Genomic DNA, 26,947 nt, shown 5'->3' on the forward strand with positions numbered 1-26,947 from the left:
TACATTAAGATGAACACATGACAGTATCAGATATATTTTAAAAGAGCTATCATACACTAACCACTTTTGTTAGATTTCCATCGATTGACTCTGTTTCTGAAACGCGATTAATTGATTCACAGGTAAAACTGATTGACTTAGATAATTTTTCATCTCTCTCCCCACAGTCATCCAAGCTGCTTCTTTCCGAACTTCTGTAAGAAACAAATCATTATAGAAACACAAACAAGGTCACTTCCACATAAATGATTTAGTCTCCTCATTGAGGTCTTTTTTCTATTAGAAAGCATTTTAACAATAAATGTTTATTATAATGTAACAAATAAGCCTCTACTTATAATGTGCTTAAATTGTATGTGCTATTTCCTTAAATCATATGCAAATTGACTTTATTTCTGAAAATAAGATATGCTCATATGAGATTTTATAAATTTCAGGAACCATTAAAAAATTAACCAAGTACAAGTGGCTGTAATAGCAACTAGTAAAATTAATATTGCTTGTTTAAATTTCAGTTGTGAACAACTACAAACTTCGAAAGGTGCAGGGTGACTGTTCAAGTTAGATGCCAGCCGGCACCAGAAGTCAATTTTTTTGAATCCCCTTCCAATTTAGTCCCATCTGAGACGGCAAATGCTCCCCAGAAGTGGAAGCTCCTAATATCTGAGCATAGAGCTCATCAATTGGTCTGTGCCCCACTTCTCGCTCTTGTTCATTCTTAAGAACAAGGTTTAAGAAAAAGCTTTCAAATGGTCATAGGGACAAGATTATAATAATTATCCTGAGACCTGCTTTTCCTTTCTTAGAGAGAAAAGAGAAAGGAAAGTCTGCTAAATGTAAAAGAAACACAACCGATCTAGTTTCCAATGCTCAACCTTATTGAGAAATCATTATTTCCATGTAATCACTGAAACATGTAGACTTAAAGCTCTTCTAAAATAAAGTAGCAGTCTGACATCTTAAGCCGTATTATCCTGAGGAAGGAATAGAAATGCTAACGGGCTTTCAACCCTATTCTACTTCACTCATATATTATTTAAATCTGCAACCAAGTCACTCCTGGCTAATTGAAATGGCAGGGCTCTGAGGTATCCAAACAAGAAAAATGGCTCCTTGAGACTAGCCTACCACCTGAGTGTCTGAACTTAAAGATTTCATAGATGGAGTTGAGCTGTGGAGAAATAAAGGGAAAAAAGGAGCAAGGAGAGAAAAAAGAGAGATTAAAAATGAAAAGAAAGAAGACAGAAGAGCTGAGATCATAAAGGTGTGAGATAGATATATGCTTCTTTCAGAGACTGCACAAATGGGAAAAGGAGTAGAAATGGGAACGAGGATCCTGTCATATCTTCTCCTGGCAAGCACTCAATCACAGGGAAGAAAACAGCAGCTTTGCTGATGACCTCAAGAAGCCAGACCTTAGAGTTTATAAAGCAGCTGGTCAAAAATATTTATTCTTTCCTTATTCAAAGATTAGAAACTTTTCAAGTTGGCAAGAGGCCATCTACTTTAAGTGCCTTAGTTCACAGATACGTAAACTGAGGATCAGAAAGACTAAGAGATTTGCTTGAGGCTGCTCAGCTACTTAGTGGCAAAGTCCAGACTAGAATCCAGATCTTCTTTACCACAATCCCAGCCTCTTTGTAGTGCATCAATTGCATTTCTAACTCAACTCCAGTACCCAAAGGAAGCTAATAAACTTTACAAGGAAAGCAGTACAATGGAAATTTTTAACTTTACAGAAAAATAATTAAATATGCATATGTAACAATGTAAAAAAGACTGTAAAATATTGATGCTTAACGGAAACACTATAAATAGGTTCAGCATAATGAGAAGACTACCTAGACAGGCAGAGTAAAACTGTGTAACAGCAAGACTTTCAAAAGATTTCTACATTAAGATTTACTTACTATAGAATTTTAAAGTTTTATTAAGTTATAATTCATATACCATAAAATTTACATTTAGAGTATATGTATAATATAACATTTTACAGAGTTGTATAGCCATCATCACTAATTTTAGAATGTTCCATCACCCGAAAAAGAAAGCCTGTACTATTAGCTGCACTCCCTACTCGCCCTTCTTCCCAGTCCTTAGCAACTACTAATCTCCTCTCCGTTTCTATGGATTTACAGATTCTGGACTCCACTTCACACAGATGGAATCATAGTGTGTGGCCTTTTGTGACTGGCTTCTTTCACTTAGCATAATGTTTGCTACAGATTTTTAAGGTAGTATCCTCTGTTTTTACTGCTATGACTCCAATTACCATTGGACGAAATGCACTTTTACTTGTACAGGTTAATAAAAATGTCCACTCTTCCAAATGAATTCCCATCAGTCAAAAATAATCTCTCTCTCCTCTGAATTTCTTTATCATATTATCTATTGCCCCTTTTGGCCCTTATCATTTTCAATCTCGTATTGTAATTATTTGCATTCCCTATGGCACTACAAGCTCCTTCCATTAATGCGTTCAATATTTATTCAATACCAACTCCATGCCAAGCACCATGCTAGGGTATACTTGAGGAAAAGTCACATTATCTTTGTAGCCCTCAAAATACCCTCCAGCTAATTTACTTTACTGTTATCCACAGACACCGAGATTTCGCCAGGTACTTCTCCAGACCCTTAATAAAAAGGTTTACTAAAGCCACACTTTAAGCAAATCCTAGGTGACATGGTTACAAAGACATTTTCTTTCAAAGACATAGTTTGCTTACCATTTTAACAAACTATCCACCATCTTCACCTTTCACGCTATTCCACTACAGTGAACACAGAGGCAAATTCGCCCAAGGGTGAATTGATAAAAATTGTAAATTAATAGTTTTAAATAATTCTGCTTTGATTAATGATTAATAAATTTTGAAATTTCAAAACATTCTGCTGTACCTTGATTGCACATTATCCTCAATCGAAAGAGACAAGGTTTCCATCTCTTCAGCATTCAAGCCTAGCTCAGTGCCATAGTTCTGCTGCAGCAGCTGCCAGAATTCTTGTCTGGTCAAGCTCTAAAATGACAGAAAAACTATACTCAGTATTGGAAAATGTAAGATAGTGTAACAATGATTCACACATGAATTTTGAAGTCAAAGACCTGTTGTACAACTACTAGATGTGTGACCTTTCTAGATGTGTTTTCTGTATCTATAAAAAAAAAAAATAGGTTAACAAAACTTATCTGACACAGTTGATACTTGGATTAGATGAAATGATGATTTTAAAGTGTGCAATAACTACTGTAAATGGGAGGTAAGAGGTTTAAAATTTTATTTTTTGGAAAACAATTTGTCCAGTTTCCAGCAATCACTAATCTGCAACTTAAATTCTGCAATCCAACCAGTCTACCATAACGACTGGATCACCATTCAGTTTTAATAGTCAATTCTGAACTCATCCTCTTAATCTATGATATATCTTACTATTTTAACCATTTTAAAAAACATATATATCGGTAAACTTTATATTTTCCTAAAATCTAAAATATAAGAGGCTCAAATTTAGAATATTTCTTTTATTGTTAATAAAGGCCAGCTTGTTCTTTCTTTGTAGGTATTATGTTAGTATTAAAACCACTTAATACAGAAAACTCATCCATTACATAGCAAAACAAAAACAATAATAGTGTGATAAACAATATTCTGATTTCTAGAAACATAGATGGTTAATCACATGATTAGGCAAGGTAGAGGGCGGCAGCATAACGAGTGAAGCAACTGTTGGTAAGATTTCTTTCTCTCTCATTCATTTAACAGTTATTTATTTAGAACCTACCTAAAGTGTATCACTGGACCAGCTGCTAAGGAGGATAAAATGCTCTCAGGCAACTTACGATATAGTTGAAAAAACAAAGGAGACTCTTAAGTAAAATTAAATATGACAAGCTATATTAGTACGTGGAAGAACTGGTGGAATTGACACAGTAATAAGAACATCACTGTGGATTAGGGTGATCAGTTAAGACTTCACACTGGAGACTGGTCTTCAGTGAGCTCGAAGGACATGAATAAGGGATATGTAGAAAAAAGAAAATTTGGGAAAAGGAAAACCAACATATAAATATAGAATAAACACATGAAGAATGTAACTAATATTTGTTTTAAAGTTGGTTAATAGTTTATCAGCCTAATTGGAGTAAAAAATTCAAGTTGGGAAATAGTAGGAATAAATACATAGAGATTTAATGGGGCAAAACATACAGATGCCTTGAATTCCTCCTTGACATTCCCCATAACAATACTTCCTTTTTTCTTTCTCCTTGTTTCTTCTGTCTAGTAGCTATGGTACCTTTGTTACATTACACTTAATGACCTTCATTATATTTCATGAAACCTCAAAGAGATTAAGAACAAATTTTTTGCACTTTAGACCGCTAGTTCCCAATTTGCCATGTCCAGACTACCAGGATTCCAGAAGAGTGGTTGGCGAAAATTCAGATAATATTATCAGTTTCTTAAAGTCAAAAATATCCATGTAGTTACCTACAATAAAGTTATTTACGCTAAGTAAAATGTCAGACCTCCTTGTCTGAGGCTGAATTATATTAACCTCGAGTGGTATGTCAGGCTGATAAACTCTCATTGGAAATAATATATGACTAATAAACAATAATGTTCTAACATTTTAGTATTTAATATACACCACTTAATTGGTGGACAAAAACTCTTTTGAAGTATAGTGTCCATAGAAGAAAAATAAAAAGGATTACTAGTGGTAGAGAAAGTTAAGGAACCACTGTCCTTGATCCTAAAGGTATCCCACACATTTCTTTTTTGACTTCCACTCCAGAAGAGCCACTGTGAACTTTTTTCACAAGAACAGTTAACTTAGACTAATAATTAGCAATCTTCTAACGACATTATCTTTGAAATACTTTTGGTGTCATAAATGGATGGCTAACATTATGAAGAAAAACAAGCAAAATTTCAATACAGTTGTAGAATAGTGAATTTTTATAAAAACTCTTCTGAAATAACAGCGATTGAACTGTAGCAAGAACAAACCAATGGTAAGTATTCGGAGAGCTTCCTAAGAGTGAAAGAAATGAATCTTATAGGTAAAATGTTAACAACAAAAATACAATTTTATTTGACTACATAAATAAATGTTTTAAATATACTATCAAATACAATCAGGAAGTTAACAGCAGGATAATTTCAATCTATTAGTTTAAAAAATGAATATGTAAAAGATTAATGGAAAACAAAATAGAACTCATTTAATTCACCAGCTAATTTGTTAAAAATTATATTTTCTTCAAAGCTGACCAGAAATCACAAAAATGTGGTTATTAACAGCCATGCTGAATATTTAAATATTTAAACATGTATTCAGACTGATATTCATTGTTCTTTCAATAAATGACAGCAGGGTGAAGTAACCTTAAAAAAACAACCTAAATTCTAAACAAAGGCTGACCACCTACCTGCAAGCAGTGGAAAGACTCCCCAGTTCAGCCTGCAGAGTACGTGAACAAAATAAAGGTAAACCAAGCAGTAATCGGATAAGACTCAAAAGTCAGAAGATCAATTTCTGGCCCAGAAAGCTTTGTACTCTAAGTATGCCGCAGTCTTTAACACACAGCAGAGTTCCAAATATTTGATGACAACTAGGTAAAATCACTGCTTTGGTCTTCTAGTTTTGTCATGAGAAGCTTTTCCTTATAAAAAGACAAGTTCTATAGTAGTTGAAAGCACATTATTTGTCACTTCCTGGTTTGTAGTATCAGCATTCTTTCCAAGGTAGCAGGTCAGAATGCAGAATTGGAAGTAATACCTCACTCTACAGGTTCCTAAGCCACACCCACTAGAAAAGATAGGTAAACAGGGTTTTATTAAAGGGACAGTTCCCAATTTCTTCTGTTCTACACACAGATTAGAAACAATAAAATGAAAATGAAAATATCTTCTTATGCTGAAATATATAAATGCCTGCTGCAGTATTATTTTAATCTCATTTTTAAATTTTAACATATTAAGGGCTAAATTTTCTTCTCCAGGCTAATACTTTCTATTCAATTCTGGCAATGTCATTATTACCTCTTCATCTACCAGTTCTTCAGTGCTGATGTAGCAGCTCCATCAGACTCCTGCATTAACTCTTTGCAACTATCAAAGATGGAATCTCTCAAGTATCATAATGGAGGAATGTCAGGAAATAACACGAAGAGTGAGTTATTCAAATGGAGCAATTCTAATAAGCACTCAGCACATCTTTCATCATTGAAAAGTTTACATCTTGATTACTCAATAATTCTTTCCTTAAAAAATATTTTTTACTTTATTCAGAATAATTTCCTGCCAGGGGCTGGGACTACAATAAACACTATAGAGAGTTTCATCTATCAATTCCAATTTATTTCCCAGAAAAAAAAAAAATGCTTTCTTCTAGATGAAAAATCATTTTCTTCTAAATTGCCCTAATTTCTACCTAGTCATTCCATTTAATTTAGTAAGGTGTGCTACTTGATGAACTAAAAGGATCAACCTTTTTTGGGGGGTTCGCTAAAAGTTAATCATTTTATATAACAGCAGAATGAAAGACCAGAGAGAAAATGGAGAATAGCACTCACTCAAACTGAAGAAGCACAAGGTGGAGAGGCTAGCTTCCACTGTCTAAAAACTAGTGCTTTTGACATATTATGGTAGTTCTCATTGAACCTATTGGAACCAGATATCCTTATTCTATAGTAACCAAACAGCAATGAAAAAATATACATTAAACATACTGTAAATGACTTTTATATACTTTTGCTAAATATAAAAATTCTTATAGTAAACCACTGGTAAATAGAGCAGAGCTAATTTTAATAGGCTTAAGAGGGAAAACAGACCTAAGACTGAGCCCCAACAAAGCATGGCAAGCAAAGACTGAGCAGAACGTGAGTGGCCAGCAAAAAAAAAGAATGAATGAAATCCCAGAAAGATAAGAGAAAATTCCATAAGGAAAGTCACAGAGATCAAAGGCTAGATGGTGTTACAAAATAGGGGAAGTGTGCACCGGTGTGAAATGCTGCTGAAAGAATCAAGTAAGATAAGCACATGTATGACGAACGCAAACGTGCAGAGGAGTGGAGCAGCCTGGCGAGCCGGTTCATCACGACTAACACTAGAGGGGGAGGCGGGGAAGGAGAGAAGAGTCAATGGGGCAGGGTAAGCAGCCAGATAACAAAAGCCTCAGATGCTGTGCTAAAGAATATGGGGTTCACGTTGTCAAAATATAAAAAGCCACCTACTAGTTTCACACAAAAAAGTAACAAGTTCAGAACTGTGTTTTTAAAAGATACAATTTTTATGGGTATTTACCCGAAGAATATAAATACACTAATTCAAAAAGATATATGTACCCCTATAGTCACTGCAGCATTATTTACAACAGCCAAGATATGGAAGCTATCTAAGTGTCCACAGACGGATGAATGTATAAAAAGGATGTGGTGTGTATGTACGTATATTATATTGGTCACTAAATGTATGTGTATGTACATACATACACATACACACACAGTGGCATATACTACTCAGCCATAATAAAGATGAAATACTGTCATTTGCAACAATATGGATGGATCTTGAGTACTGTGCTAAGTTTAATAAGTCAGATGGAAAAGGACCCAAACTGCATGATTTCAATCATATGTGGAATATAAAACAAAAAAGTAACAAATAAACTAACAAAACAAAACAAACTCACAGATACAAACAACAGAATGGTGGTTCCCAAAGGGAAACAGAAGCAAATTAGGTGAAGAAAGTCAAATTTATAGTAACAGAAACAAACTAGACTTTTGGTGGTGAGCACACAATAGAATATACAGATATCAAATTACAATGCTGTACACCTGAAATTTATATAATGTTATTAACCAATTTTACCACAATAAAATAGACACTTTTTAAACTACTACTACTTTGGTAACAATTTAAAGGACAGATTAGAGTGTTATAAAGAGATAGGAGACTATTATAATAGTTTGAACTAGAATAATGAGGGCTTTGGTGACCAATATGACATAGTTGGCAAAGAAGAGGTAAGAATCAAGGAAACACCCAGGTTTCTGGTTTGGGTGACTAGGTATGAGGTATACTTCACAGATCAAAGATGAAGTCCAATTTGTCTGTTTTTGCTTTTGGTGTCATACCCAAGAAACCACTGTCTAATACAAACATTATAAGGATGCATGCCTACAGTTCCTTCTGAGAGTTTCCTACTTTACGATCTTACATTTAGGTCCATGATCAATTTTGAGTAATATTTTGTATATGGTGTAAAGTAGGGGTGAAAATTCATTCTTTTGAATGTAGATATATAATAGCTACAACACCATTTGGTGAAAATATTATTCTTTCCCATTGAAATGAAATGTTTTGGCACCCTTGTCAAAAATCAATTTATGGTTGTCAAGTATAAGATTTTATTTCTGAACTCTCAAGTCTATTCCATTAATTTATATTTTTAAATTTACACCACTAAGTCTATGCCCTGATTACTGCATCTTTGTAGTAAACACTGAAATCAAGAAATGCAAGTCCTCCAATGTAAGAGATTAAATTATATCTCCCAAAATTCATAACATAGAAGCCCTAACCCCAACTGACTGTATTTGGAGACAGAGACTTTATCAAAAAAATGAAAATCAAATGAGGTTGCTGTGGACTGAACCGTGTCCCCCCTGCCAAATTTCCTATGTTGATACACTAACTCCCAATGTGATGGTATTTAGAGATGGGGCCTTTGGGAGATAATTAGGTTTAGATGAAGTGATGAGGCTGGGGCCCTCACGATAGGATTAGTGCCCCATAAGAAAAGACACCAGAGTTTGTTCTCTCGCTCCCTCTCTCTTACCCTGACATATCAGGTTACAGCGAGAAGGTTGCCATCTGTTAGGTCAGGAAATATTCTTGCCAGAACTCAACCATGCTGGCATCCTGATCTCAGACTTCCAGCCTCCAGAACTATGACAAAATAATTTCCGATGTTTAAGTCACCCAGTCTATGGTATTTTGTTATAGCAGCCTGAGCTAAGACAGAGGGGATAAGGGTGAGGCCCTAAGACCACAGAACTGGTGTTCATATGAAAAAGAGGAAGAGACCAGGAGTGTGCATGAGCAAAGGAAAAGCCACATAAAGACACAGTAAGAAAGCTGCAAGCCAACGAGAGCAATCTCACCAGAAATTCACCCTGTCAGCACCATACATAATCTTGGACTTCTAGCCCCTAAAACTGTGAGAAAACAAATTCCTGTTGTTTAAACCACCCATTCTGTGGTATTTTGTTATGGCAGACCTAACAGACTAATAATTCATTCAACTGTATTCTTTTTCAAGATGGTTTTGGCTATCCTGGATATCTTACATTTCCATATGAATTTTAGGATTCACTTGTCAATTTCTGCAAAAATGCCAGCTGGGATTTTGAGAGAGATTGCATTGAATCTGCAAAACAACTTTTGGGAGTACTGCCATCTTAACAATGTTAAGTCTTCTGATCTGTGAACATGAGATTGTTTTCATTTACTCTTTAATTTCTTTCAATAATGTTTAGGAGCTTTCAGTATACATGTCTTATAATTTTTTTGTTAAAGTTATTCCCAAGTATTTTATTCTTTTGCATGTTATTGTAAATAAACTGTTCTTTTTTCATTTTTGGATTGTTCATTGTGAGCATATAGAATTATAATTGATTTTTGTGTTTCAGTAATATATTCTGCAACCTTGCTGAATTTATTAGTTCTAATAGATTTTTATTGGCTTCCTTAGGAATATGTGAGTGTGTGTGTATATATATATATATATATATATATATATATATATATATATATATATATATATAACATCTGCCAATGGAGATAGTATTATTTCTTCATTTTTAATCTGGACGTCTTTTAGCTTTAATTCTTGCTTAATTTTCCTGGCTAGAACCTTCAATACAATGTTGAATAAAAGTGGCGAGAAAGGACATCCTTGTCTCGTTCCTGACCTTAGGAAGAAAGCATTAGTTTTTCACCATTAAATATGTTAGCTGTGAGCTTTAACAGATCAAAGAAATTCCCATGTAGTTCTAGTTTGTTTGTTTTTTTAATCAGGAAAGGATGTTAGACTTTGTCAAATGTTTTATCTGTATTGATTGCAATGACCATGTAGTTTTTGTTTTCTACTAATACAGTGTATTGCACTGATTTCGACATGTTGATATAACCTTATACAAATCCCACTTAGTTCAGGTATGTACCTTTTTGTATGTTGCTGGATTTGGTTTGTTAACATTTTATTGAGGATTTTTGTTTTATATTCATAGATAAAATGAACATAACCATTGGTCTGTAGTTTTTTTGTGATACTCTATGTCTGGTTTTGATAGGAAGGTAATACTGGACTCATAGTGTGAGTTGAAAAGGGTTCCTTCCTCTATTTTTGGAGTACTTTGTGAAGGACTGAAGTTAATTCTATTATAAACATTTGGCAGAATTCACATATAAAGCCATTTGGGCTTGGGCTTTTCTTTATGAGTAGATTTTTTAATACTAATTCAATCTCTTTCATGTCATTGGTCTATTCGGATTTTCTATTTCTTCTTGAGTCGGTTTCAATAGTTTGTGACTTTCTAGGTTTTAGATCATTTCATTTAGGTTAACTAAGTTGGCACACAATTATTCTCTATTTCATTCGTTTCTGCTCTATCTTTATTATTTCCTTGCTTCTATTTGCTTTGAGTTTAATTTGCTCTTCTTTTTCTTTCTTAAGGTAGATAGGTTATTAATTTGAGATCATCCTTTTTTTAAATGTGTTTATAGTAATAAATCCCCTTCCAAGCACTGCATTAGCTACATCTCATGAGTTTTGGTGTACATATGTTTTTGTTTTCATTTAACTCAAAGCATTTTCTAATTTCCTTATGATTTTTTCTTTTCTGGAGTTATTGGTTATTTAGGAATGTTCAGTTTAATGTCCACTTTTTGTGAATTTCCCAAATTTCCTTCTGTTACTGTTTTAATTTCATTCCATTGTGGTCAGAAAACATATTTTGTATTATTTCAATCCTTTTGAATCTATTAAGGCTTGTTTTTTGACCAAGCATATCATCTGTTCTAGAGAACATTCCATGTGTACCTGAAAAGGATGTATATTCTGTTTTAAGTAGAATGTCTTTTAGTTCTAGCTAGCTTATAGTACTGTTCAAGTTTTCAATTTCTTTGTTTATCTTCTGTCTGGTTTGTTCTATTCATCACTGAAAGTGAAAACTCTGACTATTATTGTTAATTATCTATTTCTCCCTTCAATTCTGCCAGTTTTTGTTTAATGTATTTCAGAGCTCTGTTATTAGATACATATAAGTTTACAATTGTTATGAATTTCAAATAGATTGATCTTTTTATTATAAAATATTCTTACTTGTCTCTATTAATTTTTGTCTTAAACTCTATTTTGTCTGACATTATTAAAGTTACTTCAGCTCTCTTTTGGTTATTGTTAGCATGGTATGTATTTTCCCAACTTTTTACATTTCATCTGTCTGTGTCTTTAAATCTGTCTCTTATAGACAGCATATAGTTGAATCATGTTTTTTTTTCTTTCATTCTGCTTATCTGTCTTCTGATTAAAGTGTTTAATCCATTTGTGTTTAATAATTTAATGTAATGTCCATAATTTTGCTATTTATTTTTTACGTGTCTTATGTCTTTTGGCCCCTCTAGCCCATTACTGCCTTCTTACGTGTGAAATAGATAATTCTAGTGTACCATTTTATTTCCCTTGATGTTTCTATGTTTTTAAAATTATTTTAATTTTAGGATTAACTTGCAACTATAGATTTTGTCTTGCTTCAAGTTTCTCCTTGAAATTTAAATAGTCTAGTCAAATTAACCCCAGAAAAGTAAAAAGGAGCTTTGCAATTCACAAACATTGTGTTTAAGTACACATTGAGAAGTTGCTATTATAACAAGTATCTGCCTCTGGTATGAACACTTACCTTGTCTAATAGTGCATTCTGCCACAATCTAAAGATACTGAGGTAACTTCTATCCCTGGCACCAAAAGATGTAAAGAAAAACTGAAAAGAAACATAATAAGATAATTTTAGTGTCATTAAAAAAAAAAGGAAAATTACCTGTCACAAAAGTCTGTTGGAACTTGCTGTGGTCAAAGCAAACTAGTAGGTCACCATTTGTACTTGACATACTATTTTTGTTTTAACTTTTAGACAAAAAAACAGGTGATTGGTACGTGAATAAAGTATCTTTCAAAATTTCAACTTATGGCAAATAAAATTTTATCAACATTTAGTAGAGAAAGGAGCTTGAAATAAGTAGCTGTTTGTGTTCATTGTAGTTTAACTATGAAAAAATGCATCTAAATAAACTTATAAAAATACTAAAATTTTATTTATTTTAAAGTTTGCAAAGAGATGATTTGGAAGCCACTTAAGACAAGTATAAACAAATAATAAGAAAAAAATACAGTGGAGTTCACAAATTTACTTGAAGGATCTTAATTTAAAATTATATCATCTTTCATCTAAAAAATCCAGAAATATCTAACCTGTACTAATTATAAATACAAAACACTCATATTAACACTAAACTTTGTTTTAAATACTGTAGGAGAAAAATAACATGTTTCAATCTATAATTCTATGTTTGCCTTTAGCCCTATCTCTTCTTCTGCATTTAAGTCATTTTCACAAAGTCACATTTAAAAGAGGCTTTTATGAGAAAATCTGACAAGTGGCAGCACTAAATATACTTTCTCAGTGTATCATCTCTTCTGATCCTCTAGTTAGTGACTTTTCATGATTGAATGGTTATTTTTAGGAATGAGAAAGCTCGGTGCTATGTATGATTTCTTAAATAAAATGTCAAATAATTTTGGGGGTGTTTACATTTTTCATACAAAGATGTTAAAGTGCTATTTTCCAATTAAAAGAAAATCGAAACCTTGCTATATAATATTCTCCATTTAGTAAAACTTTTTATAACAGGGCTCTATCTAGGAGCTCTTCCAAATAGGATCACATATGTAATATGTGACCTAATGATCACCAATTTCTGTCCCCTATTTCCTTTTCTTAAAACAAATTGTTTTGGTTTTGGAGTCTAATAACTTTACAATCCTGTGTTCAGATATATAGATAAGAAAATTCTCCTAGTCTGTCTCTTTTCACCACATGTTACACTTACTAATTCCCATATCTTAAACTAAATAGCCTGGCATGGACATTATCCACTCTTATAAATAACCAGCACATTCTCAACTACTTTACAGTCCCATTTTTCTGGATAATCTATGTAAATTACCATTTTTATTTTATTCTTTGTTATACATCCAACTTTGAAAATTTATTAAGAAATCTTGATTCAATAATAACCTTAATTTGGGAGGAGTTCTGCATAATGATATCTCTAAGTGTCTGGGGCACAAAACATATGCTAGAACCTAAAACAACTTAAAGTACCATGATTAACCCTCCTTGAATTATAGAGTGCATGAAAGGAATGAATATTTAGTAATGTAGGTTTTTTTTCCCATAATGATGGAAAAAGAGATCACTGAATCGATACGGTGAGGTAGTCAGAACTAGGGTCTCTGCAATTAAACTGCCCGGGTCCATGTCTTGGCTCTACCGCTAAGTTCTATGACTTTGGGTCACTTTTCTTTAGTTTCCTTATCTGCAAAATGAGAATAATATAGTAGCATATTTTTGTGAGAATTAAATGAGAAGATCTATGTAAAGAACTTAATATAGTGTCTAGAACAAGTAAATTCCGCAAACGCTAGCTGTCATCACTATTAAAATTAAAATGCCTGATGCTGAAATTCCATTTCATATGAGCCACACATGAGCCTAAGAAGGCCTGGTCAAGTTGTTCACAGCAGCATTGTTTGTAGTAACAAAACACTGGAAATGAACTAATGGTCAAAGAAAACATGTAAATCCATTCTATGAAACACTAAACAGCACATTAATAAAGAGATAGGTCTATCTATATGTGCTAACCTATGACTCCAAGAAATAATGTTCTTTTTAAAGTGTTTACTTTAAAAATAAAGCAAAACTATATGTTTATAAAAACAAATTAAGAAAGTCTGAAAGGTCTGAAAGGGCACATACTAAACTGCTAACAGTGTTTTGCCTCTAAAAAAAAGCAGTGGGATTGAGAATTATAGGCATGAAAGAAAGATGTTTAAGAATTGTCTGATGATTTTGTTAAGCAATACAGTGCATATGTGTTAATTGTAAAATTAAGAATACATTTATCTTCACTCTTCTTCCTTTCCTGAACAGTTTAGCCCTAAAACTGTTGGTACAACAGAGAAAAGCAGGCATCCTTTTCTCTGTTGGGTGAGCGTGATACGGGAGCTGCAGGCGCCCAAAGCAGGTGTCAGAACCAGAAAAGAATGAGGAGGCTGTCCACACAGAAAGGTGGCCCCAGGCAGAGTTTCAGAGCCCATGTGGGTAAGAAGGGTCTCCAGATATGGGAGTGATCTGGGGCACGGTGTGAGAACAAGAACAGCATGAGGGGCGTGAGTCAGAGCCCAAGGAGGGTAGCCACGTAAAATGGTAGCCTGGCAGGGGTGTCAAAGCCCATGCATGGTGAAGAGTGTGGCCACATACAGGGACAGCCTACAGAGGCATGTCAGAGCCAGAGCGGATGAGGGCAACATGGTGTGACAGAGTCTATGAGGTGATTTTGTGCTGGGAAGTCAGAGCCTGAGCAGGGTGAGGAGGGTGACCACGTGCAGTGACAGCCTGGCAGAGAATGTCAGCACAAGCAGGGAATGGAGGGTGTCCCTGTGGAGAGGTGACCTGGTATAGCGTAAAGTGGACACAGGAAAAGTGCTTGGCACGGGTGTAGGCCCAAGAAGTGTAAGGAGAGCTTTCACCTAGTGAGAACATCTATGTTATGGTGGGATGGGAAGCAGCCTAACTTGAAGTGTCAGAAACCACGTCAGGTGAAATAGTGTCTGTGTGGGGCGGGGTGGTGGGGGAGCAGCAGAGGAGATGAATATTGGTTACATACAGGCCAACTGATCAAATAAGACGATATATTAAGGATAATAGAAGCCTGGTCTCTCATGGTCAGGGAAGGCAGTTACAAATATGAAAGGAAGAAAACAAAAGTAAACTCTGTGGTGTTAGGTAGAAATTAGAAATTATAGGTATTGGTGTGAATTTGTGGTTTATGATAGATTAGATAGACAGACACTGATGTATAAGTGGGTATATATGTATGTATATTATGTATATAAGTGTGAAAGTATATGTACATTTTACATATACTTTTGTTCTGCCCACTTAAAAGTCTTGGGAACAGCAACACTCCAATAGCAATGAACACACTGGCTTCTAAATACCTGTCTCCCCTAAAAGAAACCAGGACTCTTTGGAGAAATTACTGATTTCAAGGCTGAGGGAGGGAAAGCTTGTAATATCTTGTGCCAAAAAGCAAAGAAATGCTCAAACAATTGCTCAAATAATAATAGTCAAAAGGACACCAGAGCAAGCTTGAGGGGGCTCCCATTTGGGACAATTTGAGCATCAAATTAAATAATGATAGTAATGAATTATAAATTGAACAAAGCAAGAAACTATGAGGTCATTCTGATATAAGTAAATAAATGAATAAATTTCAAATTTCATGATGAATAGTATACTACATATTTTAAAGTTGCTTGCCACAAAACATTATTACAAAGGAAAACAGGCAAACTTTACAATAAGGTCTGGCATATACTACCTTAATTAGGTAATCGAAGTGAATATCAGCAGTAATGGCAGAAATTAAAATCATGTGTCATCTGATAGGATGCAATGGAAAGAACAGAGCATCACTTCCATGTTATCTCTGCTAACACTGCATAACCTAAACTTAATCACAAGGAAATATCAAACAAACACATTTGAGGGATATCCTACAAAATAAATGACCCATGATTTTTAAGTGCCCAGGGCATAAAAGTCAAGGGAAAACTAAGGGACTATTCCAGAGTAAGGAAATTAAAGAGTATGGCAACTAAGCATTATATATATTCCTCAACTATTTGCTACAAAAGAACATTATTGGGATAACTGGGGAAATTAAAGAGGGGCTGAGGAGTGAACGGTGGTAATAGTGAATGTTAATTTCTTGATTTTAATAATTATGTTGTGGTTTTGTGCAGAATGTCTTTGTTGGAAATACATGCTAGAATATCTGAGGTGATGGCTGGGTTGATGAGGTTTTCGAACAGTTCAGAGGGGAAAAGACCTTTGCACTATAGTTGGACGTGTATAAGAAAGAGATTTACAAATAAAACTTAAAATGCATTTGAGAGAAACAATAAGACTAATAGTATCATTACAATGATTCAATATCATGATTGCATTTTCCCCCTTTCTATCTTTTCTTTTTCCGTTTTTCTTCCTTTTCCTTCCTTCCTTTTCCTTCCCCTTCATTCTCTTCCACACTTTTATTCTTTTTCTTTCTTTCTTATTCCTTTTCTTTTTTTCTCAGCATTATACCTCTAATCCCACACATAGAGTCCTAATCAGTTTTCCAGGTGGGTATAGAAAGATTCTTCATATTTTTCCACTTAGAAATGACTGATATTATAGGTGGATAATTAAAATGATAGCAGTTAAAAATAATTTCCATCCTAAAAAAAATATTATGATTATAAGTTTACTGTATGCTATCCAAATCTCTGTTCACCAGAACCGTTTGTTTTTATTAATTGTGATTATGCAGTTATTATTCAGTAAAAAATCAATTATGAAATTATTAGGGTATTTAGAAATAACAAGGATGTTTTGCTAATGCTTATAATGAAGAAATGAAAAATTGGGGAGAAAGTTCTCTTTAAACTATAAAGTATAAAAAATGTTAGTAGCCATTTAAAGTTAATCACCAATAAATATTTAAGTATACAGAAATCTAATATTAAATACAATGTATGGCAATTAGATATTCCTAACTCCAAGAAGAACTGCTTATGTTCCCAACACTGATGACCGGTATGAGGCAGATTTTTCCACATTATGTAATAAGGCAAAGAAAGAAAAGTTTTTCACCTTTTCACCCTCTGTAATGATCTGGATAGCATTTGGAATGAGTCGAGCAGTTTTCTCCTTGGTCATGAAGGTTATATTCTTTAAAGCAATAGAAATCTGAACACACAAAAGAATGGAAAATTGCAAAATGGATTTTCCAGAAATACATATAACACAAAATACCAAGTATTACATCAATCTAATCGGGGCTATTTGGTTGAAAAACCTAAAGGAATTAATAAGCAGATGCTTGCAATCTCTGAGAAAAACAGGGTGAGCAGTCAAACATTCTCCCCTTCAGTAATCTCCTCCATCAGCTCCTATCTCTAACATTAGGAGAAAGTGTGAAAAGACATGTGGGTGTTCATGTTCCACATTTACACACACACACACACACACACACACACAATTCGGTCTGTCACATAAGACATCATTTTGGCAGTCAAAAAGATGTATATTCAAGCTTTTTTAAATCTGAAATCTCTTTCACCAACTGTATTAAATATGTACAAATGGAGCCTAGTGTATTAAGAAAAATATATTATGCATTTCTATAATACATAAGTATTTACACATATACAAGTATAGATATATTGAAATATATAAATTTACTTTAGAATTTAAAATACATTGTCTTTAGAAGGACTGTATACATTTCGAACAATGTAATTATTTGTGTCAACATATCAAATCAAAATATGCTTACTGTAGTTTCCCATCTGAAGATGTTGCTATGGAAACATAGCCAGTTTTCTGAAAGGTATAGTCGTCCCTGAAGCAAAATGTCCTTCTGAAGAGCACAAGCATAATCTATGTACACGAAAATAAGAAATGGTTTAGTCAAAAAAATCTAGGAACTTAATAAATCTTACACTACTTTAATACGTGGAAAGTCATCGCTCCTTGTTCATTAGTTCATTCATTCATTCATTTATTAACTCACTCATTCATATTCTTTGTGCACCATATACTAGGATTACCAGTAAAGGACCTTACCCTCATGGAACACAGTCTACAGGAAAAGACATACAATAAACAAAGACAAAAATAAGTATAATGACAAAAGTGTAGAGAAAGCTATGAGAGAATATAACAAGGCATACATAGGTATGGGGGATAGGGCAGGGAGAACATATCGCAGGAAAAGTTTTCCAGAAAAAGTAATCATTAAACTGAGATCTAACGATCCATAAAGGGTATTTGCAAAGACCCTGTGGTAGAAAGAAACAGCACATTTGAAAAACTATACAAAGACAGATCTCTGGACTAGAAGAAGCTAGATCATGTCAGGTGTCTTGGGCCTTGGTAGACTCTGAATTTGATGAAAAGCCATTAATGTCTTTTAAGTGGAAGACACATGATCAGATGCATCTTATTAAAGACCACTTTATTCAATGGATTCAGATATAACAGTTGGAAATCCAGGGGAAAACTGATGGTGGCTCAGACCTGGAAAGGTCAGTATTAAGAGAAAGAAGTAGCTAGATTTAGAGATATTAAGAGTTAGTACTGATGGGAATTAGTGATTTAGATGTTGGACAAGGGTGCATAAAGAGACAAGGATGACTCTAAAAATTGTATATATTTTTTAGTTTGTTCTATAAGTTGATCCTCTTCACCTCAGCACTAAAATCCAGCAAAATCAAATACACATTTGGTAAATGCCGCTGCCTACCAACAATGCTTCTAAAACTATATATAAAACTATATAGATTAGTACCTAGTGCTAAATTATCAATAATATAAGATACAAAGGTATGCTGTGAGGAGATTTAGTGAAACTGATAAATTTTAAAACTATATAAAGTGATTATCAACTTTAGGAAAAAGTTATTGAGATGATGAACCTCAAAATATTTAAACTTAGTCACATTAAATCTCTAAGCAAATACTACAAATTGAGCAATTTAAAAATTAAAAGTAATTCCCTCTTTCAAAATGCTTTCTTCAGTAGAACAAAACTGAGATGCCACCAAACAAAAAAAACCTAGTAAATAAGCAGATTAAGTTACTCATATACTAGGATGCATCTCTAAAACAGGGATTAGGCTAAAGGTCACTTTGAGGTGTACTGAAATTTTTATTTAAATCACTGAAAACATTTTATTAATTTAATGCTTCTCAAATTTCAGATCAGAAATATCTGGCAGACTTATTAGAACACAGATTGCTAGGCCCCTCCTCCAGTTTCTGATTAAACATGTCTGTGATAGGATGTAGAGTCTGCATGTCAAACAAGCTCCGAGATGATAGGAACATGCTGGTCTACACTATGAGAATCACTGCATTATTTTACATCAACAACATTCAAAGTTATAGCAACCAATCTGATTATTTTAACTGAAGACGATTTAATACAGATTGACAGACTTTTTTTCAGTGGTTTTAAATATGGTTTCCCAAAAACCATATTTTATTTTATTTTAAACCGTATTTTATTTGAATAAACTTGTATCTCAATAAATTTTAATTTTTGTAAAATGGCTTCCTAGTAATATATTCTATGTAAGAAATGACCAAAAACTTTTCTGAAACAAAGAGATTTTATTTTATTTTTTTGCTCCCAATTTCCCTACTGATTAACAAACATGTAATTATCAGCCTTTCAGAAGGCAACATTCTACCTGATTTGAGTCATATTAACAATCTAATTCATATAAAATGAAATAATAAAGTAATGTTTATTAAAAATTATTTTATGGTTTCTTATTTTACAATTACTAGAAATTTAGAATAAAATTAAGTAAATCCAATAAGCAACGTAGGTCACTTTGATGCATACGTTAACAACAACTTACTAGCTATTACATGATCAATTTTGGTAAATTGAATGGCTCCAACTCAAAAATTATTTTGGTAACTATAATACAACAAAGGATATAGTAGAAATGTGTTCAAAGTATTATAGGACTACAAATGGAGTATATTAGCATCATATATTTCTGGAGTAAGTTTGCACAATAAGTATGCACATATTTAAGTAAACAAGATGTACTATTTAGTTTTACCAAAGAATTTAGGCATATCTATAAGGGAGATGACAGTGAATTAAAAGAATGTGTTTTAAAATAATCATGCAAGAATACACATCTGAAAGTATTTTTTTCTAGACTTTTCTAGAGCATTTTCTTTAGAAAACTTGTAGATAGTTTCTCAGTTCCTTTAAGATGTGCGTATTTTTAAAAGCAAAATAAGCCTCGTGCACCATTTGTAGAAAAGGATTTTCTCCAATGAATTTGCACCTTTGTCAAAATCAGTTCACAACATTTGTATGAATTTTTATATGGGCTTTTTTTTTTTTCTGTTCCATTAACCTAAATGTCTATCATTTGGCAAATATCATACTGTCTTGACTACTCTAGCTTCATAATAAGTCTTGAAATCAAGTAGTGTATATCCTCTAGCTTTGTTCTTCTTTTTCAGAATTGCATTGACTACTCTAATTTTTATTTTTTTTTAATTTTTATTATTCTTGCTTTTCTATTTCAGTTTAGAATCAGCTTGTCAATATCTATGAAAAAGCTTGCTGGGATTTTTCAATGGAGGGAATTGAGATCTTAACAATATTGAATCTTCTCATCCATAAACATTTATTGGATCTTCTTTTATCAATGTTTTACAGTTGTCAGCATAGAGAACTGCACATTTGTTAGCTATATACCTAAATACTTCATTATTGGGAGGTTTTGAAATGAATAGTATTTGTATAATTCAAATTCCAATTAACTTTCAACCCTGTGATGTTACTAAACTCACTCATTAAGTCTAGATTATCTGAGCTTTTCTACACGAGAAGCAAATATACACACTGAAAAACATCTAGAAAGCTACCCACAAAATATCAAGCAAAATTATCTAAAAATCACCAATGATTTTAAATTTTTTCTTCATACCTTCCTATATATTTTTAATGTTTTATAATGGGTGTGTACACATATGTGTATATACACATAAGTGTATGTATACATATATATGTGTATATATGTATATATGTGTGTATTTATATATAACTATCATCAGATTTCTTTCAATAAGGCAATCATGAGCATCATACATTTTATAAAGGTTTCCATGAAAAGTATGTTTTCAAGTGACAAAATGGCAAAAAATGTTTGCAATGCACATGGAAAAGATCTAATTTTTTAAATATCTAACAAACTACTTCAAATTAAGGAAAATACAAATAACCACTAGAAACATGGGCAAAGTTTATGAAGAGAAAGCTTCATAGAAAAAAGAAATTAAAAGGGTTTATAGACATATAAACAGATGTTCAACCACCTTCATAATTAAATAAAATGCATATTTAAACACTGATTATGTAGCATTTCTACCTACTAAATTTTGCTAAAGCAAAGTTCCTGAAGTGTGGCAAAACAGGTACCTATACTATTGATGAGAATAAAAACTGGTGCAGCCTTTTTGGAGGGTAACTTGGCAATAGTAAACTTTTTAAAAGGCTCATTACCTTTTTGCTAAAATTCCACTTCATGGAATTTATCCTATAATATGTGTGCACATGTGTGATAAAACAAGTGTACAAGAAAGTTCAATGTAACATTAGTAGTAGTAGTAAAAGACAGAAAACAATCAAAAAGTCCATCAATAGGGGATTTGTGAAATAGATTATGAAACAAAATTCATTCAGTTGAATACTAAGCAATCACTAAAAAGATGAAGTAGATCCATAGAAAGAGCTCTAAACAAGATTCAAACAGTAAGCACAGTGTGCTCCCACTTCAGTTCTATTTGGAATATACGTATATTCCCCTTGAAATGCATACAGGAAATTTTCTGAAAATAATACATAATAAATCACTAAAAGTGGTTATCACTGAGGAAGAACGTTGGTGTGATCTTTGTTGGAAGGACACCTCACTTTTCACTAGGTGCCTCCCTACAGTATTTGAACATTTTATCATGAGAATGTATTACTTTCAAATGTTCTGACAAGTTGTTTTAATACATTATAATGATTTTTAAAGTACTGCGCTGAACTATCTAGAAATTCAGTTACATTGTATTGAATACTGCCCAACAGTATCAGACATCTGAGAAATTTCTATGAAATGGCTTAAATAAAATATACACTAAATTTAAAATCTAGTTCTATATATTGATTGTAAAATATTTACATTAAGCTTATACTGAAAAGAAATCATTTTTGTGAAAAAAAAAGATTAAATTTTTTCTCTTCAAGTCTATTTCCAAAAGGTCTATTTAAAATATTACATGAAGAATAATACCCCTGGAGAGTTTTACAAAACTACTCTATAATACAGTAAGAAGTACCTTTTTTCTGAGAAAAGATTATACTAAACCTCAAATTTGAATTTTTTCTCCAAAACCATACAGAACAAGCACCAGAAGAAATTATAACTCATTTCCCTTTAGTTCTATTTTCTTAGACAGTACTTAATATTTTGTAAGTCAGAAATCACCCCCCCCATTACAACTTAGTTTTACATTGTCTATTATGAATGATGACATGCTGATTATCTTGAAAAATGTTTTTTATCTTTCGCAAAGGCTGAAATTTTTTCAATATTGTCACTCATCAGTCTATTCTGATGAGGCAGTAAAGTGGTTTTCTTGCAGCTTCCTGTCTTTTTTACCTGCTATCAGCTTCTCAGTATCAGGTAGATGTGTGAACTGTCTTTTGTATTCCTCATTTCTGTCTTTATAGGTGGAACTTGAAATCTGAAACAATAAAAAGATTAAATTTCTATTTAATTACAATCTTCATTAGATGAACTGAAATGTATTATCTTAGAAAATAAATTTAAAATGAACTTTAAATATACTTTTTATGCAACATTTTGTATATCTTTGTATGAAAAAAAACCACATGAATAAACATTTTTAAAAACATCAAAAGGAAGCAAAGGAAGCTTCCAGTGTAATAGAGTGAGGAGTTTGACAAATCTTTTCTGCAAAAGCAAATTTACAGCTGGAAAAAAAAAAAAAAAACAACTGTCAATAACAATCATCTCAAATTATTAGAAGATAACTAAAGGCATACAACAAATTGAGAAGCAAGCAAGGAAAACAAAAGCAAAAATAAACAAATCAGACTCCATCAAACTAAAAAGCTTCTGTACAGCAAAGGAAACCTTCAACAGAACAAAAAACAACCTACTGAATGGGAGAATCTATTTGCAAATGATATATCCGATAAGGGGTTGACATCCAAAATACATAAGAAACTCATACAACTCAATAAGTAATAATAAGCAAAGGACGTGAAAAGACATTTCTCCAAAGAAGATATAGAAATGACCAGCAGACATATGAAAAGATGTTCAACATCACTAATCATCAGGGCAATGCAAATCAAAACCACAATGAGATACTACCTCACACCAGTCAGAATGGCTATTATCAAAAAGTGAACAAATAATATGTGTTGGTAAGGATGTAGAGAAAAGAAAACCCTTGTGCACTGTTGGTGGGACTGCAAACTGCTGCAGCCCCTATGGAACACAACATGGCTATTCTTCAAAAAACTAAAAAAAGACATACCATATGACCCAGCAATTACACTTTTGGGTATTTATCTAAAGAAAATGAAAACACTAATTTGAAAAGATATGTGCACCCCTACATTCATTGCAGCATTATTTACAATAGCCAAGATATGGAAACAATTTAGATGTCCATCAACAGATGAATAGATAAAGAAGATATGGTATATATTTGTGTGTGTGTATGTATGTATGTATATAGACACATACATGCAATAGAATATAACACAGAAATAAAAATGCGTGATATCTTGCCATAAGTGAAAATATGAATGGATCAGAGTGTATTACGCCCACCGAAATAAGTCAGGCAAAGAAAGACATATACCATATGATCTCACTTATATGGGCAATCTAAAGAACAAAACAAACAAACAAAACAGATACAGACAGATACAGACTCCTAGATACAGAGAACAAACTGATGACTGCCAGATGGGAGGGGAGGTAGAGGATTGCATGAAAAGGTGAAGGATAATATAGTCGATAATACTACAATAAGTTTACGTGGTGATGGAAGATTATTAGAATTAGTAGGGTGATCACACCATAAGATATAAAGATGTCAAATCACTATTTATACACCTGAAACTAATATAGCCAATATAAAACTGTATACTAACTATACACAAATAAAAAATAAATACATATTTGTTCATGAAAATCAACTGAACTTGGGAACAAAGGAAGGCTATGGCACCGTTTTCCTTAGTCAGTTCCCATTCTCTTCCTCCCCTATCAGTTAATTTAGAAGTTCTACAAGGTGGAAAGGCCATGAAAACCAGCAGCTATGCTAAGAGAGGGGGCTAAGTTGATTTAAAAAAACAAAAAAACCTATGCCCAAACAAGATGAACCCAAAGAGGTCCACACCAGGACACATCATAAATAAAATGCCAAAGGTTAAAAACAAAGAAAGAATCTTAAAAGCAGCAAGAGAAAAGCAGTTAGTTACCCACAAGGGAGCATACATAAGACTGGCAGCTGATTTCTCAAAAGAACCTATGCAGGACAGAAGAGCTTGGCACAAAACAGTAAAAGTGATGAAAGCAAGGACCTACAACCAAGATTACTCTACCCAGCAAAGCTATCATTTAGAATCAAAAGATAAAGATCTTCCTAGACAAGAAAAAGCTAAAGGAGTTCATCACCACCAAATCAGTATTTAAAAAATTGTTAAAGAAACTTCTTTAAGAAGAAAAAATAAATAAAAATGAATAATAAAATGGCAATAACTACATATTTATCAACAATTATTTTTAACATAAATTAAAAGACACAGGGTGGCTGAATGGATAAGAAAACCAAACTCTTAAATATATGTTGACTAAAAGAGACTCACTTCACATTGAAAGATACACAGACTGAAAGTAAAGGGATGGAAAAAGATATTTCATGAAAATGGAAATGAGAGGAAAAAAAAAAGCTAGGGTAGCAATACTTATACCAGACAAAATGAACTTCGAAACAAAGAATATAAAAAGAGGCAGAGAAGGACCCAGTAATTCTACTTCTGGGTGTTTATCCAAGAATCCCAAAACACTAATTTGAAAAGACATAAGCATCCATATATTCATTGCAGCATTATTTATAAGAGCCAAAATATGGAAGCAATCTAAGTGTTGATCAATAGATGAATGGATAAAGAAGTGGTATATACATATATATACAATGAAATATTATTCAGCCATATGAAAGAATGAAACCTTGCCACCTGCAGCAACATGGCTGGACCTAGACAGTATTATGCTAAGTGAAATAAGTCAAGGATAAATATCATATTATTTCACTTATATGTGGAATCTAAAAAAATAAAATAAATGAACAAACAAAACAGAAACTCATAGATACAGAGAACATCTTGATGATTGCTAGATGGGAGGAATGTAGGGAAACAGGTGAAAAGGGGGAAGGGATTAAGAAGTACAAATTGGTAGCTACAAAATAGTCATGGGGATACAAAGTATACCGTAGGGAATATAGTCAAGAGCATTGTAATAACTGTGTATGCTGTCAGATGGGTACTAGAATTACCAGATCACTTTGTAAGTTATATAAATGTCTAATCACTTTGTTGTATAACACTGTCAACCCTAACTGGAAAACAAAAAATTGACAGGAAAAAATGGTATAGATGATAGACGCTTTGTTCATCCCTTTGCAACCATATCAAAGTTGTGACAGAAACACGGAGCACACAGCAAGGAAAGTCACCTGGGAGCTAGATGAACAGAGGCATTACAACTAGGGAGATAAATAAACAATCAACCTGCAATGGTAGAATGTAGGAGGGGATAAAGACAGGAGGCTGCCCAGAACCCAGCTGAGTGGGACAGAGATTACAGCAACAACAGCAGCAGCCAGCGGCTGCCGATGCCTCTTAAAGGGGCCGTGTGTGCGAGCAGACTTTTGTGGTGCAGACCTTCTCACTCTGAGCACCAGCATCAGTCAGCTGCACAGGGGGCACCAGGAACTTAGCGGGGTACACTGAGTTGTCAGAGCAAGGGCAAGAGGCGAGGCTCTCTCCGGAGCAGAAGTGCCTGAGGTATCCATTGTTCCTCTGTTGAGCCCAAACCTCTCCCAGTATGCAAATACAAGGCCACCATAGCTGAGCCGTCATCAAACTGGATAATAGAGGTTGCTCCATCCAGAGGATTCCCTAAAACTCCGCCTCCCCCAACTTGCGGCCCCACACAAGCCACATCTAGGTGTGTCCTCGGGGTGAGTCAGGTGCTCCTTGCTGAATAGCGCTAAGACTCACACTGGTGGCATCCAGCCTCAGTTTCTGGTGTGGTTTCTTGAAGTAACTATAAGCACAGCATCTCTGGATTGCTTGGTAAATGAATCAATGTGGCTCCGAAGAGACAGAGCATGGGGCTAAACTTGGCCTCCAGCTGAACCCCTCTTAGGACTGTGCCACTGGACACCTACTAACTACACTAATATATTATTGTATGCCACCTATAATTGAAAAAAAAACTCAAAAAAAAAGTATTAAAATGAAAAATAATAAAATAAAATAAAAAGGAAATCCTCTCTGGAAGAACACAACATTGCCCTAGGACTCAAAATGTTTCTACAAGAATGATAGAAAGAGAAGAAAGAATGAGAGCCTAAGGATTCAGTGAGAAGGTCCCAACACACAAGTATGTGGAGTCTTGGGTAGGGAGAAAGAATGAGATAGATATAATATCTGAAGCAATGATGGCTAAAAACGTTCCAAATTTGGTTAAAGAAACAGACATAAAAGGCTGCATACTATATGATTCCACTTATGTAATATTCTTGAAATATTATAATTATATAAATGGAGAACAGATTAGTGGTTGCCAAGGGTTAAGTTGGGAAAGGGGGCAGGAGGAAAGTGACTGGGTCTATAAAAGAGTGTGT

At 33.5% G+C, this 26,947-nt stretch overlaps 1 protein-coding gene across 4 annotated transcripts in view; it reads right to left on the reverse strand.

Moving 5' to 3' along the window:
- Window positions 1-26,947, reverse strand: part of GRAMD1C (GRAM domain containing 1C) — a 65,310-nt gene that overhangs the window by 27,304 nt on the left and 11,059 nt on the right. For 3 of the 4 annotated variants that reach the window (XM_036218489.1, XM_036218487.1, XM_036218488.1), the window contains exons 3-8: window positions 22,651-22,735; window positions 17,742-17,845; window positions 17,057-17,152; window positions 11,978-12,058; window positions 2,902-3,020; window positions 62-194 (exon numbers count right to left, since the gene is read on the reverse strand). In XM_036218489.1, coding sequence (XP_036074382.1) covers window positions 62-194; window positions 2,902-3,020; window positions 11,978-12,058; window positions 17,057-17,152; window positions 17,742-17,845; window positions 22,651-22,735 — 618 coding nt within the window. Of the gene's footprint in view, window positions 1-61; window positions 195-2,901; window positions 3,021-5,434; window positions 5,836-11,977; window positions 12,059-17,056; window positions 17,153-17,741; window positions 17,846-22,650; window positions 22,736-26,947 lie in introns of those variants that run through there. The other variant, XM_016150666.2, reaches the window with a different exon arrangement.

Source organism: Rousettus aegyptiacus, unplaced genomic scaffold (assembly GCF_014176215.1).
Source record: "Rousettus aegyptiacus isolate mRouAeg1 unplaced genomic scaffold, mRouAeg1.p scaffold_m13_p_4, whole genome shotgun sequence".
Classification (NCBI taxonomy): domain Eukaryota; kingdom Metazoa; phylum Chordata; class Mammalia; order Chiroptera; family Pteropodidae; genus Rousettus; species Rousettus aegyptiacus.